This window comes from Macrosteles quadrilineatus, unplaced genomic scaffold, assembly GCF_028750875.1.
Source record: "Macrosteles quadrilineatus isolate MER2022 unplaced genomic scaffold, UCM_ALF_1.0 Scaffold_1__1_contigs__length_201487025, whole genome shotgun sequence".
Classification (NCBI taxonomy): Eukaryota; Metazoa; Arthropoda; class Insecta; order Hemiptera; family Cicadellidae; genus Macrosteles; species Macrosteles quadrilineatus.
Genome location: NW_026542594.1, coordinates 80,488,573 through 80,502,676, shown reverse-complemented (window position 1 = coordinate 80,502,676; position 14,104 = coordinate 80,488,573). Strand labels below are relative to the sequence as shown.

At 40.0% G+C, this 14,104-nt stretch overlaps 1 protein-coding gene across 2 annotated transcripts in view; it reads right to left on the bottom strand.

Moving 5' to 3' along the window:
• Positions 1–14,104, bottom strand: part of LOC128983666 (39S ribosomal protein L9, mitochondrial) — a 73,615-nt gene that overhangs the window by 46,541 nt on the left and 12,970 nt on the right. For both annotated transcript variants that reach the window (XM_054403047.1, XM_054403048.1), the window contains exon 2: positions 9,102–9,258. In XM_054403047.1, coding sequence (XP_054259022.1) covers positions 9,102–9,258 — 157 coding nt within the window. The remainder of the gene's footprint in view (positions 1–9,101; positions 9,259–14,104) is intronic.

The following is a 14,104-nucleotide window of genomic DNA, read 5'->3' as shown; positions in this document are numbered from 1 at the left end:
CCTTCTGTACTTGTTGGTCCTGTCCGATTGATCACATGACACGCCGTGTTCATTGCCTCTGCCCATAAGCTCTTTGGCAATCTTTTTGAATACAACATGCTTCTTGCTAATTCAACTAACGTGCGCATTTCACGTTCAATAGAACCATTTTCTTTTGGTGTATAAGGTATAACAGTTCTCATAGTGATGCCTCGTTTAGCAAGCAATTTCTTCACTGAAAAATTATTAAACTCAGTCCCACCATCACTCATAAACGTTTTTACCACATGTCCAGCAGTTTGACATTCATTCAAGTATGTCTCAATACAGTCTGTAACCTTCGTCTTATTTTTGATGAAAAATACTCTTCTGAATTTAGTAAAGTAGTCTTTAAAAACCAGGCAGTAGCGACTTCCTCCTAGAGAAATGTTTTCCATAGGACCACAGAGATCTCCACTTACTATTTCTCCTGCAATTGTTGGCTTTACAGTCGGAGAATGGTATGTAGCTCTGTGTTGCTTGCCTAGTACGCAACCTTCACAAAATTCATCTTCTACCTTGACATGTATTCCCCTGTTTTTAAGAGTTTTTAACACATGTGTCTTATTTTGATGAGCCAGAGATTCATGCCACTTTTGGACAGTTTTCAGTTTACTACTACACGCTGTTTTAGCTTCTGCATGCGGAAACAGAACATCCATTTCAACTTCATAAGAGTCCATTTACACAACGTCCATACAGCTGTGCAACGTTATTCTTCATGAAGACACATTTTTCTTTAGTTACTTTGAAACTATTTAAATCCTTTCTTCACTGTTGTGCTGACTGACATCAGGTTCCTTCCTAGCTTGGGAACGTACCATACATTCTCTAAAGTTGTGATGTATCGGTTCTTACCAATATTCACACTTACTCGAATAGTTCCCTCTCCAACAGCCTCAATATCATCACCGTTTCCCACAGTGACGTTAATTGGTGAAGTAAACATCTGATATGTGTGAAAGAAGTCCCTCCGGAAACACATATGCTGTGATGCTCCAGAGTCTGCAATAAAGTTGTCTTTCCTGTGCTCCTTTGCTACAAAACACAAGAATGGACCACTGTTACATTTTCTAGGCTCAGTCTTGTTGTCTTCTTTTTCTGATTTCTTTCGACACTGGCTAGCATAGTGTGGTCCCTTACAAATAAAACACCTTTTCTTCTTTATAGAATGCCTTGTGCTTTTTCTACTAACCTGTAAGGCTTGTCCATTATCAGAATTTATAGACCTAGGTAGCCTGGACTCAATCAGACGAATTCTCTCTATTAGCAAATCAACACTTCTGTCTTTCACTGGTATGCTTTCCCACACACTCTTGAACTCAAAAAATTCTTTAGATAGTGTACTCATAATCCTTGACATCTCCTTTATTACTGCCAGTTCTGGCAGTTCTGATGCTTTATGCTTTTTAAGTTCCTGAAGTTTAACTGCAATCTTGAGATATATTTGATCAAATCTTCTCCATCAGTTATACTAGATGTAAAGAACTGTTCCATTGTTCTATCTAGTCTCTGACTTGATGATTGTTCATATATACTCAACAGCTTCTGCCACATTTCATGTGCACTATCCTTGTTTCCATAACATAGCTGTAATCATAACAAGTAGCTGTTAATTCTACATGTGAATTGTCTAGAGTATTTGCAATAAGTACCTGAGCTAAGGTGACACCTTTCTTAAAATCCTTAAGCTTCTGCTCCTCTGTTTCTTCAGGCCTTGTCCTTTCACCAGTAATCAGATCACTAATTCCATGATGTCTCAAAACTAATTCCATCTGGCGCTTCCACCTTCTCCATGATTGAGAATTGCTTAGTTTTTCAACATTCACTCTTAAATCCATTCTTTTAATATTTTCTGTAGCCCATAACCAAATAAAAACAATAAAAGTTGGATAAATAAATAGTTTTATTTTATTTAACAAAGCCCATGTTATGAGTAGAATGATAATCATTTGTTATTATTCAATAATAAACAACACATGTTCTTAAAGAATATTATTAACAACTCAACTCACAGGCTCTCAGGTTTCAAAATCTTTTTAAATTTTTTTGTCTGCATTTGATCTGCTACATCTTGATGAAGAATTATCTTTGGCTCTAATCTGTGATTTGGAAGAGGTAATTTCGATCTTAATACCCTCTCCATTAGTAACTAAAGGCCCGTTCACACGGGGCGAGTTTACAAGCTACACGCCAGCGTGTAAGAAGCCGGCGAGTTGGCGAGTGTGCTTATATTCGTTCACACGGAGCTTGTCCACTCGCCAACTTGCAGACGTGTAGAAAGACGCCGGCGAGTCGGCGAGTGCGCTTGTAGTCGTTCACACGATGCTTTTTCCACTCGCTCAGTAGCTGGCTTGAACCAAATCCTCCAACATCTTTGAGTAACAAGCGCACAAGCACAAGCAACTGTGTTCACACTGGGCTACTTTAGACGCCTACTCGCGCAAAAGCTGGCGAGTTGGCGTGTAAAGTAGCGGCACCGTCAACTTTTTCCAGAGCTTTTTTACAAGCAGCTTTTGAGCGAGTACGTCGTTCACACTGAGCTATTTTACTAGCTGCGTGTAAAAAAGCCGGCGTGTAGCTTGTAAACTCGCCCCGTGTGAACGGGGCTTAAGCTGAAGAATAATCGAGTCCTGCAACAACACTGTTTCTGTAGTTAAGTAGGCTCAAATTAAGATCTGATCCTGATTCTGAGGACGTTTTTATAAGTTTTTTAGCAATACCTACAGCTTTTTCTGCTAAGCCATTGGCTTGAGGATAGTTAGGACTTGTAGTTTGTATTTTAAAATTCAAATCCTTTGCGAACTCTCTTAGTTCGTAAGAATCAAAAGGCATGTTGTCAGCTATCATAATCTGTGGAATCCCAAATCTACCAAATATTTGGACTAATGTGTTCTTCACGGAGAAACTGTTTTTACTATTCATTTTGACCACTTCTAACCATCTGGAGTAGAAGTCAACAAGTATCAAGTATATCTTCCCAGCACATTCGGCAATGTCTGTGGCAACTTTTAAGAAAGGAACATTAGGTATCTCGTGGCAAATAAGTGAATCTTTGTTGTTTGATCTTCTATATTTCTGACAAATATTACATCTGTCAAAAATGTTCTTCAAAACTGCTCTTACACCGGGCCAGTAATATAAATTGAAGACGATTGAATTCATTTTCGATTCACCAAGATGAGTCTAATGCAGTCGGTTGATAATTATGGATCTCAGTTTCTTCGGGATTATTATTCGGTTTTTGAAATACAACAAGCCATTATTCCACTCAATGTCAGATCTGATATTAAAATGATGTGCCAGATCTCCTCCACAATGATGTAGGCCATCCATTAACATAATACTTCAAAACTTGTCCCAAAAAGTCATCACTTGCAGTTTTTTTTTTTTTTTTAACTCTTCAAGTCATTCATCTGAAAAATTTACAATTCCTGTTTCGGTTAAACACAGTGTACCATATCTATCTAGTTATACATCTATCTAGTGTACCCATGTCGTCTGCAACATGGCGCCGAGTAAAGACAAGTTGCTTTGTGGTCAATGCAATGCTAAAGTTAAAAATGACTGTTTTGGTCTACGATGTGATGGATTTTGTGGTAAATTGTTTCATATAAACTGTGTGAATGTTTCCTGTGAAGACTATGAAAAAATTTCGGAACTTCAACAAATTGTAAGGTGGTTTTGTAAACCCTGTGATGATAGAGTTGGAATCAACATGAAAACTCAGCCTTTAATGGAAGACGTGTGTAGTCTAAACAAAAATATGGACGGATTAATGGGAATAGTCAATGAATTGAAGAATGAAAATAAAACATTGACTGATCGAATAAATTCAGTTACCGTAGAACAAGTAAAGTTTGGTAGCATTGTGGAACAGTTGCAACCTAACCTCACTGAGTGCTGGGTCTAGGAACTGGCAATGTTGACTCTACTGGATTTAAGCCTAAGCCAAGTAAAAAGGTTGTTGATGCTGCTAATTCGGATACTGAAACAATTGTTAGATCTGACTCAAACCCTAATGATGTTTGTCAAGTTAAGGCTAACACCAGTAACTTTAACTCTCGTAGTACTATGACTCATGCTGCACCCAACTCAAATACTCATAGGCCTAGACCTACCCCAGACAACGAGAACATTGAACACTCCGCATTGGGATATGCAGACGTTGTAAAGCGGAATAGGACTGCTGGTAAACCTAAGCCTTTACTTCTTGACAATCATGCAAGGCCTAAACGACAAGACAATGTTATCATTGGTACCAAGGACTCCAGTGCTGCTTCTAGCCTTAAAGTTGTTACAAAAAATCTTGGATTTTCATCTCTAGATTATCACCTGATAGAACCTGCCAATCAATGAAAGACTATCTTAAGGAGAATGGTGTTTCAAATGTGGAATGTGGCAAACTGAAAACCCGGTACACATCTTACCGCTCGTTAAAAATTGGCCTATCCAGTGTAGATCAGCAGAAAGTGCTCTCAAGTGAATTTTGGCCTGAAGGAGTACTAATTGCTGACTTTGTGCATCGTAAAAATAAACACTATGGACAGTCTAAAAGTGAAAGTCTTGAAGAGTCCGTTTTTTAGGGTTTCCGAGCCCAGCAAAGGAAGTAACCCAGTCAACCGTACCAGTATTATTAGTTCTAAAACTGTTTTATCTTTAATGTTTTTGAATATTCAGTCTATAAGGGACAAAACCCTGGAATTAGATGTAGTCTTAAGCGATATTAAAAATGATATCCTATGCATATCCGAACATTGGCTCAACACTGAAGAGATTGGCTTTTATAGACTAAAAGATTAACATTTGGCCACATACTATGCGCGGGATGATATGGTGCATGGTGGATCAGCTATCTATGTAAAAAATGGACTAAAATATAAGGTTACGGATGTTGCTCGTTTTTGCTCAACTCAACATTTGGAAGTTGCTGCCATCAAACTCGAATGCAATATCATTGTAGTCAGTGTGTATAGATCACCTAATGGTGATGTAAATATTTTCCTCAATCAGTTTGAAAGGTTATTATGTCTCCTTTTAAGTCTTAAATCGTCTTCTCTTGTCATTGGAGGGGACTACAATGTAGATTTGGTGGCTGATTTTACCAAACCAATCCAGTGTGAAATTGCAAGACTTATGAGGCAGTTCAACTTACATCCAACCAACTCTACGCCTACAAGAGGTAATGCAGTTCTCGACAATATTTTGACTGATCTCAATTATACCAGTTATATTACTACAGTTATGGATTATGGCCTTTCCGACCATGCTGCAGTTAACTTAGACATACGCCTAGCCTATCCCGAGAAAACTTATCTTGAACAGTCCAACTCCCTTGTATACCATAGGCCCATAACAGAAGCCCGAATAAATAACTTCTTCCAGTTTTTAAGCAGTGTCGACTGGTCTGTACTAGCATTAGGTACAAACTCTGAAGACATTTTTAATTTATTTTTTGACCAAATATTGCTTGGTTTCCACGAGTCCTTTCCACTGCAGAAGAAGCGGGGCCCAAATTGCAACTCCGGTGGACAGTTCTCTGGTGGTAAAGCCTGTTACAATGAAGACCTGAAGAAGAGTAGAAGTATCCTCATGGCTCTCCTTGATCGCCACAATGTTCTTAAAACCTCAGCATCTCTTCAAGCTCTACCTAAAAGTCGTGATATTTATGGCCTGTCTAGTGATGTGCTTAAGTCTATTTTGCCTGTGATTGTAGAGCCTTTAACCTATTGTATAAATAGTTGTCTTATTGAAGGTGTATTTCAAACAACGCAAAATACGCTAAAGATTGTAAGGAAATTTCTTAATTAGGCTGATTAATTTGGGTTGTTTAGATTAGGCCTTTGTTGTGACAAAATACGATGACGTAATTGGAGACCAAATCTACATTGTGTATTTAAGGCATGTCTTCCCTTCTTGTTATTATTCTGTTTTCACTTAAATCAGCTGAATGCGATGTTTACTTATTACTTAAGTTTAGGCCTACATTTCAGCCATCTTATTTTATTGTTCAATAAGTTAGTCTTTTTGCAGTTTTTACGTTTTTACACATTGAAATACATGGTTGATAATTCAGTTCATTTTGTCTTTTAAAGGTGTTTTACATTTGAGTCTTACATTAAAATAGCCCAAAATTTTTCATAGGCCTATGTTTTATTAAGGCCGGTATTAAAATGCCGTCTCTAAATCGTCCTAAAATTGGTAGAAGACCTACATTCCAGTTACATTACAATCATATCCTCCATCAAGAATACTTGGTATTAACAATCATAAATTATTTCCAGCAAAGAAAGCTGAGTTTAACCGATTGCAAAGGTAGAAATGAAGACAAATTTTTATGTTGCACAGTTGAATTTAAATGTCAAATTTCCCCTCCAGTTTTTATACTTAAATACTCGCTTTTTTAATAGTTACTGTTTTTTTATACTTAAATACTTTAACCGATTGTAAGGGTGAAAAATGAAGTCCAATGTTTTTATTTTAGGCTACAGTTGAATTTGAAAGTTAAATTTCCTTTCTCTTTTTTATTTATACTTGAATACTACTGAGCGTCGCATATATGCGACGCCGCGGTCATTGCCACAGACCGAGGTATACATTTGAATCTTACACATAGACCGGCTGTCACTTGGTTAACAGTACACACAGACCACGGGCGAAAACCTGTAAAACAGTGATCATTTACATTGTAATACGCTGCAATCGTGTTTGTAATATAATTATTCTTGATTTTTTGTATTTTTTATAAAATTTTGCAATATCGCATATTTGCGACGCCCGGTCTGTAGCGATGACAATATTCAAAATTTTTATAATTTTCTTGAAATAGCCCAAACTCCGCATATATGTGACAGTTCATTTTTGTTTTTGTCATCAAAGAAACTCACTTGGACAACTAAAAGTCACTAAGTAAACATCACGGAGACTCACTAAACAAAAGCACACTCACGTTCTTTGAGGTTATACACGCAACAAGTGGACAGCGATGCAGCAAAGTAAACACAGTTTTTCCAACTGTCGTTTTACGTCATTAATCATCACATCCACAGACCAAGCGACGCAGATATGCTCGGACAGACATCCCTGTAGACCACTGCAGTGAATTCAGGGCCTTCAAATAGACCGTTGCAAAGATATACGTATTTTAATAACATTAGAACCCCGACGCACTGACGGCAGTATATTTTAATGTGACTAGCCGTCGCATATATGTGACGGCAGTCTATGGGTAGAAACCGGCCGTCGCATATGTGCATCGCTGGTCCATGCGAATGAAAAATTTTGTACTACTGCAGTAGCGAACGTGTTAATGCCCTTTTAGCGAATTTCCCATATAGGGAATAAGCTATTACCGTAGTACTCATGGTAAGACCTGGATGCGGGACCGATTTTTTTTTTCGTTTTGAGGTCCCTAGAGGCCAAAAACACCATCCGTTCAAATTCATATATATATATATATATTTATACATATATATATATATATATGTGTCCGTCAGCACGATAACTCGAGCAAAAATGATCCGATTTGGATGAAATTTGGTACAAACGTGTAAACGTACGTTTATTCGAACGAGTTCGCGATCCAGCATGATCGGACCATGGGAACGGGGGTTTACAGGGGGTTTTATGGGGTAAAAATAGGTTTTTCCTATTTTTGACCCAAAAAACATAAAATTTAGCAATTTCTTTCCAAACCATTTTGTAGAGCTTAAAAAAACAAATAATTTAGTATATTGAAGCGTTATTATGCGCCTAATAGTTACGGAGAAAATTCCAAAAAATTGTAAATTTAAAATTCCCATGTTATTCTTATGGAGAATAAGTAAACTGTTGTAGTTTGCTTGTTTGTGAACATATTTTGATCAAATTTGGAAAATGTTTTTATTTCTCACTACCTATTCACATTTTACAAAAAAAAAGTTTTACCCTCCCTGATGCAGTAAACCTAAGTACTTGTTAAACTAATTCTATTTAAATCAAGAATAAAATGTTATATTTTTAAGTAGACATTTCAGTGTAAATCCAATCAGTCAAATGGAAATTCGCTTAGTCTGCAGGTTTGCTGCGGCGGGGGTATTTGGATGTTAATATCAGATTCCAAATACCTACGTAATATTTTCCTGGTCAAAACTACCATAATCCACTTTTGGAGAGGTATCTGATCAAGAAGTAGTAAAAAAAACTAAATTTGAATTATTATAATTTTTATCAATAAAACGAGCATTAGTACATATATTGACTTTTTTTACATTTAATTACTTATACAAATATCAAATCACATTTGTTCCGCTCAACTGGCTTTCACCTCTCTGAAAGCAATCCTAGTTGTTATTTAGAATATGAAAGTTGTTCTGAAAAGCAGTTTTACTAAGAAACGCTTGATAAATACAGGTGTTTTTTTTTTTTTTTTTTTTACTTAATATGACTGAGCTGTAATGTTCTATCTTATGAACAAACCCACCACAAAAACTAGTTTACAGTGGACGGACACAATAGTAACATAAAAGTAATAATAGGCAAAAGTTATATAACGCTTGATTTGAGGTGCTACACACCAAGTCGTCCACTGTTTATTTTAGGTGGGCGTCTGTTATATATTATTATATCTATTAGTCTGGACTCATTAATTAATTTTATTTCTATTTACAGCTGATGTAATATTTACAATTCTAAGTTTGAGAAATAAATAAAAACAAGACATTATTTTTACTTCTTACAATTATGTGTTATAATTATTTAATTCAATAAGTACGTAACAATGGCGACGAGGATGGGATATTGTTACGTACTTATTGAATTAAATAATTATAACACATAATTGTAAGAAGTAAAAATAATGTCTTGTTTTTATAACAGCGTCTCCTACCAAGCTCGGTTACAAGAGTTGCATACTGTTATGAGAAAGACTTAGTAAACCAAAAGTATGGCTTTTATTCATTCAAAATTACAACCATGTTTTAGTTGAGAACAAATACCATATTTACAAACAAATCAAATAATAAATATTATATCAGGTGATAATGTTCACATCACCACACATACAGACCTGATTGAGATGGGGATTAATCACAGTTAGAGCTTACCTTCCACGTAGGAGGAAAGTACAACATTAACTAAGCGATCTGGCCTAGTATTGGTGTCTTCAACAAAATCATAATAGTGTGTTCTATTCCTCAATCTAACATGGTTTCCCTCTTTATAAAGCGTTGGTGGAAATGGCCTCTTTACTATTATGGTTGTCTGAAACAAGACATAGAAGTTAAACATGACAAACTGGTAATCAGGGTTGGATGTAACTGCCTAATTGCAGAAATTTGTAATAGGTTATACAGATATTGATAGGCTATTAGCAACTATACAATATACATAAGAGGGTAAATGTATAAAGATTAGTTAAGGCCTAACACCAAGCTTAAAGTTTTAATGAATACAAACTCCACTCAAAGACAGTAAAATAAGTAGTAAAACAGTAATAAAAGTGTTTTATAGTAAAATATTAATAGCTTAGGATAAAATAATGAAACTGGCCAGGTTTGATCAAAATGTAACAACAGTTTTATTCTCCATAAGAATAACATAATAATTTTAAATCTTTTGGATTTTCTACGTAACTGATGATTGCACAAAAACAATTCAATGTACTATTGTTATTTGTGTAACTAGTGGGGGAAGTGGCACTTTGCTGCACACGAGAGAAATGTTTAAGCACAAGCGTGTTACATGGGCAAGTGTGGAAAGTTTCTCTAGTGCAGTAAAGGCAGAATGCACTCGTGTTACACATTATATTTTTCCTACAGTTACTATAAAGCAGTACCAGGAGACCGAGCATTGCTTGTCGTGTTTAATTTGTAGGAGACGTTAAAAAAATAAACATAGGCTTACATATGTAACATTTTCATGATATTATAAAATACAGTCTAAAAAGTGTATTAAAAAAATATATAATAACATTTGAGCTATTAGTATAACATTTTGTGCACGACCCTATCGTCTCAAGTCGTTGAAAACCATTGTAAGCCTAGATAAACTTGCACTACTGACACAGTAAAAAATACCAAAATAAAAATTATACATTTAAAAATAGTATCATTACAGTATTTTTATATTTTAAAGCATGGGCCATTTTATAAGACTCCTTTATGTTATAACTAGCTGTAACCCGCGGGCTTTGCCCCGTTTAACTTCTTAATTTTCAAGATTATCTAGTTCGCATGGCTCAATTGTTCGCTACGCTCACTCACCTTTAGGCTGGAGCTCGTTCGCTACGCTCACTCACCTTTAGGTTGGAGCTCGTTCGCTGCGCTCACTTGCCTTCAGGTTAGCTCGTTCGCTACGCTAACTCGCCTCCAGGTTGAAGTTCGTTCGCTACGCTCACTCACCTTTTGGTTGCAAATTAGCTGTTGTCAAAATAAATGTAAAAGAAATAATAGTGCTGCACCCTGTTGGTAATCCTTGTAACTTTAATGCTATTGAACATCATAGAACAGAACCAACTTGTTAAGTTGAAACAGCTGTTAAGATTCAATAATTCCATTTCTCATAAGGTTAACATAGGAAACTCCAGAGCCACTGGGGCGGAGCCCGAAAGGATTTTTGAAATAAGAATATGCCTATATGTTAATCGGGAATGTGAGCTATCATCATGCCAAATTTCAGCCCAATCCGACCAGTATTTTTTGCGTTCACTTGTCACAAACATACATCCATACATCCATCCATCCAAACTTTCTCATTTATAATATTAGTAGGATAGTCAATCTCATATTTAATAGTGTATTGGCCTATATTTGACATTGAGTTTCCTCTACCAGTTGACTTTAATAGATTTCCGTTAGACGCATCGTACAGTTTTGTGCTAGGCATAAGCAAATGTTATTTTTATTCAAAATTAATGAATTCCACCGATGAATCTACTCTTAGAAATAAGTTAAAGTGTAAACATAAAAACATAAAAAAGGAGGCGAGAGGTAAGCGTAAGCTCCTCAGGGAGGGGGAGCTGTCTTCGACAGCTCAAGACCGCCTTTGACATGCAAAGTGAGTCGACTTCGTCATGCAAAGTCGTACTCTGCTATGCACAGCTTCTGGGGGTGCCTCTGCACTCGCTGAAGGCAGCGGATCGTGACTAGACAGCCCTAGGGTAGGGGAGCGGCTGCTCTAGTACTGGCCTTGAGCGGAGGTGACAATCACCCATCCGGCCAAGGCCCAGATAGCTAATGCAACCGCCAACTGTTACAGGTACAGTAGACCCTCTGTAATCCGGCACTGCGGCACTCCGGCACTCCAGTAATCCGGCGTCTGTAGACGGGCGTGGTGGGGGATCAAGTAGAGACACGTTATTGAAACTATTGTAAACAGACGACTTCCGGTCGCCAGTTGTTGCGTTGCCCGTGTTTGTAACAGTGTACTGTACAGTAATTAAGAGTGCCTAGTGTAAACGTATGGTGTGTCGTGTCAGTAAACGTGATTTTAAAGTAGTATACTGAAACTAATGTAACTGTAGATAACAAGTGAAAATGTCTCAGTGCAAACGGAAACATAAAACCTTAACATTGATTCAAAAAAACGAGATTTTGAAGAGATTGGACAGGGGTGATAGACTTACAAATCTAGCCAACGAGTATGGAGTCGGCCGGGCTACTATTCATGACATTCGAAAGAACCGCGAGAAAATAACATCTGATGATTTTATGTATTTTCCCAGTGGCAAGAACTAGAATATTTAATTTTTGAACTAGTTACCTTATGCCTTTGTTCTTGCAGGTATGAAGTTATAATCCTCCAATATATTTCACCACAGTGTGTGGCATCTTCAGGGAGTCCTTGAAGTTCAATTTACAATGTGAAGAAAGAAGAAAGAAAATAAATAAAATACACCCAATCACAACTAATGACACATCTAATACCGAATCCACAAAACCAAAATATGTTTCCATCCAGTACTTTGACAAAACCACGGAAAAGATTGGAAGAGTATTCAGAAAATCAGGATACAACCCAGCATATAAAGTTAAAACCAACCCGGTACCAAATTACAGTTTAAATTAGGGATGGACGGGTCCCGAAATTTCGGGAATTTTTCGGGAAAAAAATATTCCCGATTATCGGGACGGGATTACATTTGACTCGGGAATTTTTCGGGACGGGATTTGGTCCGATCGTCGGCGATTTTTCCGCTTCGCGAGTGCCGATAACGCCGTTATTGCGAGCGATAGGTCCGCGAACGCAGGAGACGAAGTCATTTCGACGATTACGCTGTGACCGCGGAGTCCTACCGACGACCGCGTGTCATACCGACGATCGCGCCGTGACCGCGGAGTCCTACCGACGATCGCGCCGTGACCGCGGAGTCCTACCGACGATCGCGCCGTGACCGCAGAGTCCTACCGACGATCGCGCCGTGACCGCGGAGTCCTACCGACGATCGCGCCGTGACCACGGAGTCCTACCGACGATCGCGCCGTGACCGCGGAGTCCTACCGACGATCGCGCCGTGACCGCGGAGTCCTACCGACGATCGCGCCGTGACCGCGGAGTCCTACCGACGATCGCGCCGTGACCGCGGAGTCCTACCGACGATCGCGCCGTGACCACGGAGTCCTACCGACGATCGCGCCGTGACCGCGGAGTCCTACCGACGATCACGCCGTGACCGCGGAGTCATGCTGACGATCGAGCCGTGACCGCAAGTCATACCGACGATCGCGCCGTGACCGCGAGTCATACCGACGATCGCGCCGTGACCGCGAGTCATACCGACGATCGCGCCGTGACCGCGAGTCATACCGACGATCGCGCCGTGACCGCGAGTCATACCGACGATTGCGCCGTGACCGTGGAGTCATACCGACGATAACCCCGTGACCGCGGAGTCATACCGACGATAACCCCGTGACCGCGAGTCATGACGACGATCGCGCCGCGACCGCGAGTCATACCGACGATTGCGCCGTGACCGTGGAGTCATACCGACGATAACCCCGTGACCGCGGAGTCATACCGACGATAACCCCGTGACCGCGAGTCATGACGACGATCGCGCCGTGACCGTGGAGTCATACCGACGATACATGATTTATCGATCGCGAGTCATAATGATTTATCGCTGTGACCGTGAGTCATACCGACAATTGCGCCGTGACCGCGAGTCATGACGACGATCGCGCCGTGACCGTGGAGTCATACCGACGATAACCCCGTGACCGCGAGTCATGATGACGATCGCGCCGTGACCGCGAGTCATGACGACGATCGCGCCGTGACCGCGAGTCATGCTGACGATCGCGCCATGATCGCGAGTCATACCGACGATTGCGCCGTGACCGCGAGTCATGACGACGATCGCGCCGTGACCGTGGAGTCATACCGACGATAACCCCGTGACCGCGGAGTCATACCGACGATCGCGCCGTGACTGCGAGTCATACCGATGATCGTGCCGTGACCGCGAGTCGACGACGATCGCGCCGTGACCGTGGGTCATACCGACGATAATCCCGTGACCGCGAAGTCATACCGACGATCGCGCCGTGACCGCGAGTCATGACGACGATCGCGCCGTGACCGTGGGTCATACCGACGATAATCCCGTGACCGCGAAGTCATACCGACGATCGCGCCGTGACCGTGGGTCATACCGACGATAATCCCGTGACCGCGAAGTCATACCGACGATCGCGCCGTGACCGCGAGTCATGACGACGATCGCGCCGTGACCGTGGGTCATACCGACGATAATCCCGTGACCGCGAAGTCATACCGACGATCGCGCCGTGACCGCGAGTCATGACGACGATCGCGCCATGACCGTGAGTCATACAGTTCACAAGTTTCTATAGGTACTTGTAAATTGTTACCCATTTTTTGGTTTTTATAGATCAGTGCCACCAATGGTAAAAATTGATTTTGTTTGTCTTTTTTGGTAACTGCAATACAGTACTTTCTTTCTATGCACAGAAAAAAATCCCGTCCCGTCCCGTCCCGAAAATCGGGAAGGAAATAAAAATCCCGTCCCGTCCCGTCCCGAACTAAAAATTCAATCCCGTCCATCCCTAGTTTAAATGTCACCATAGTCCAATCCATAGCTGAA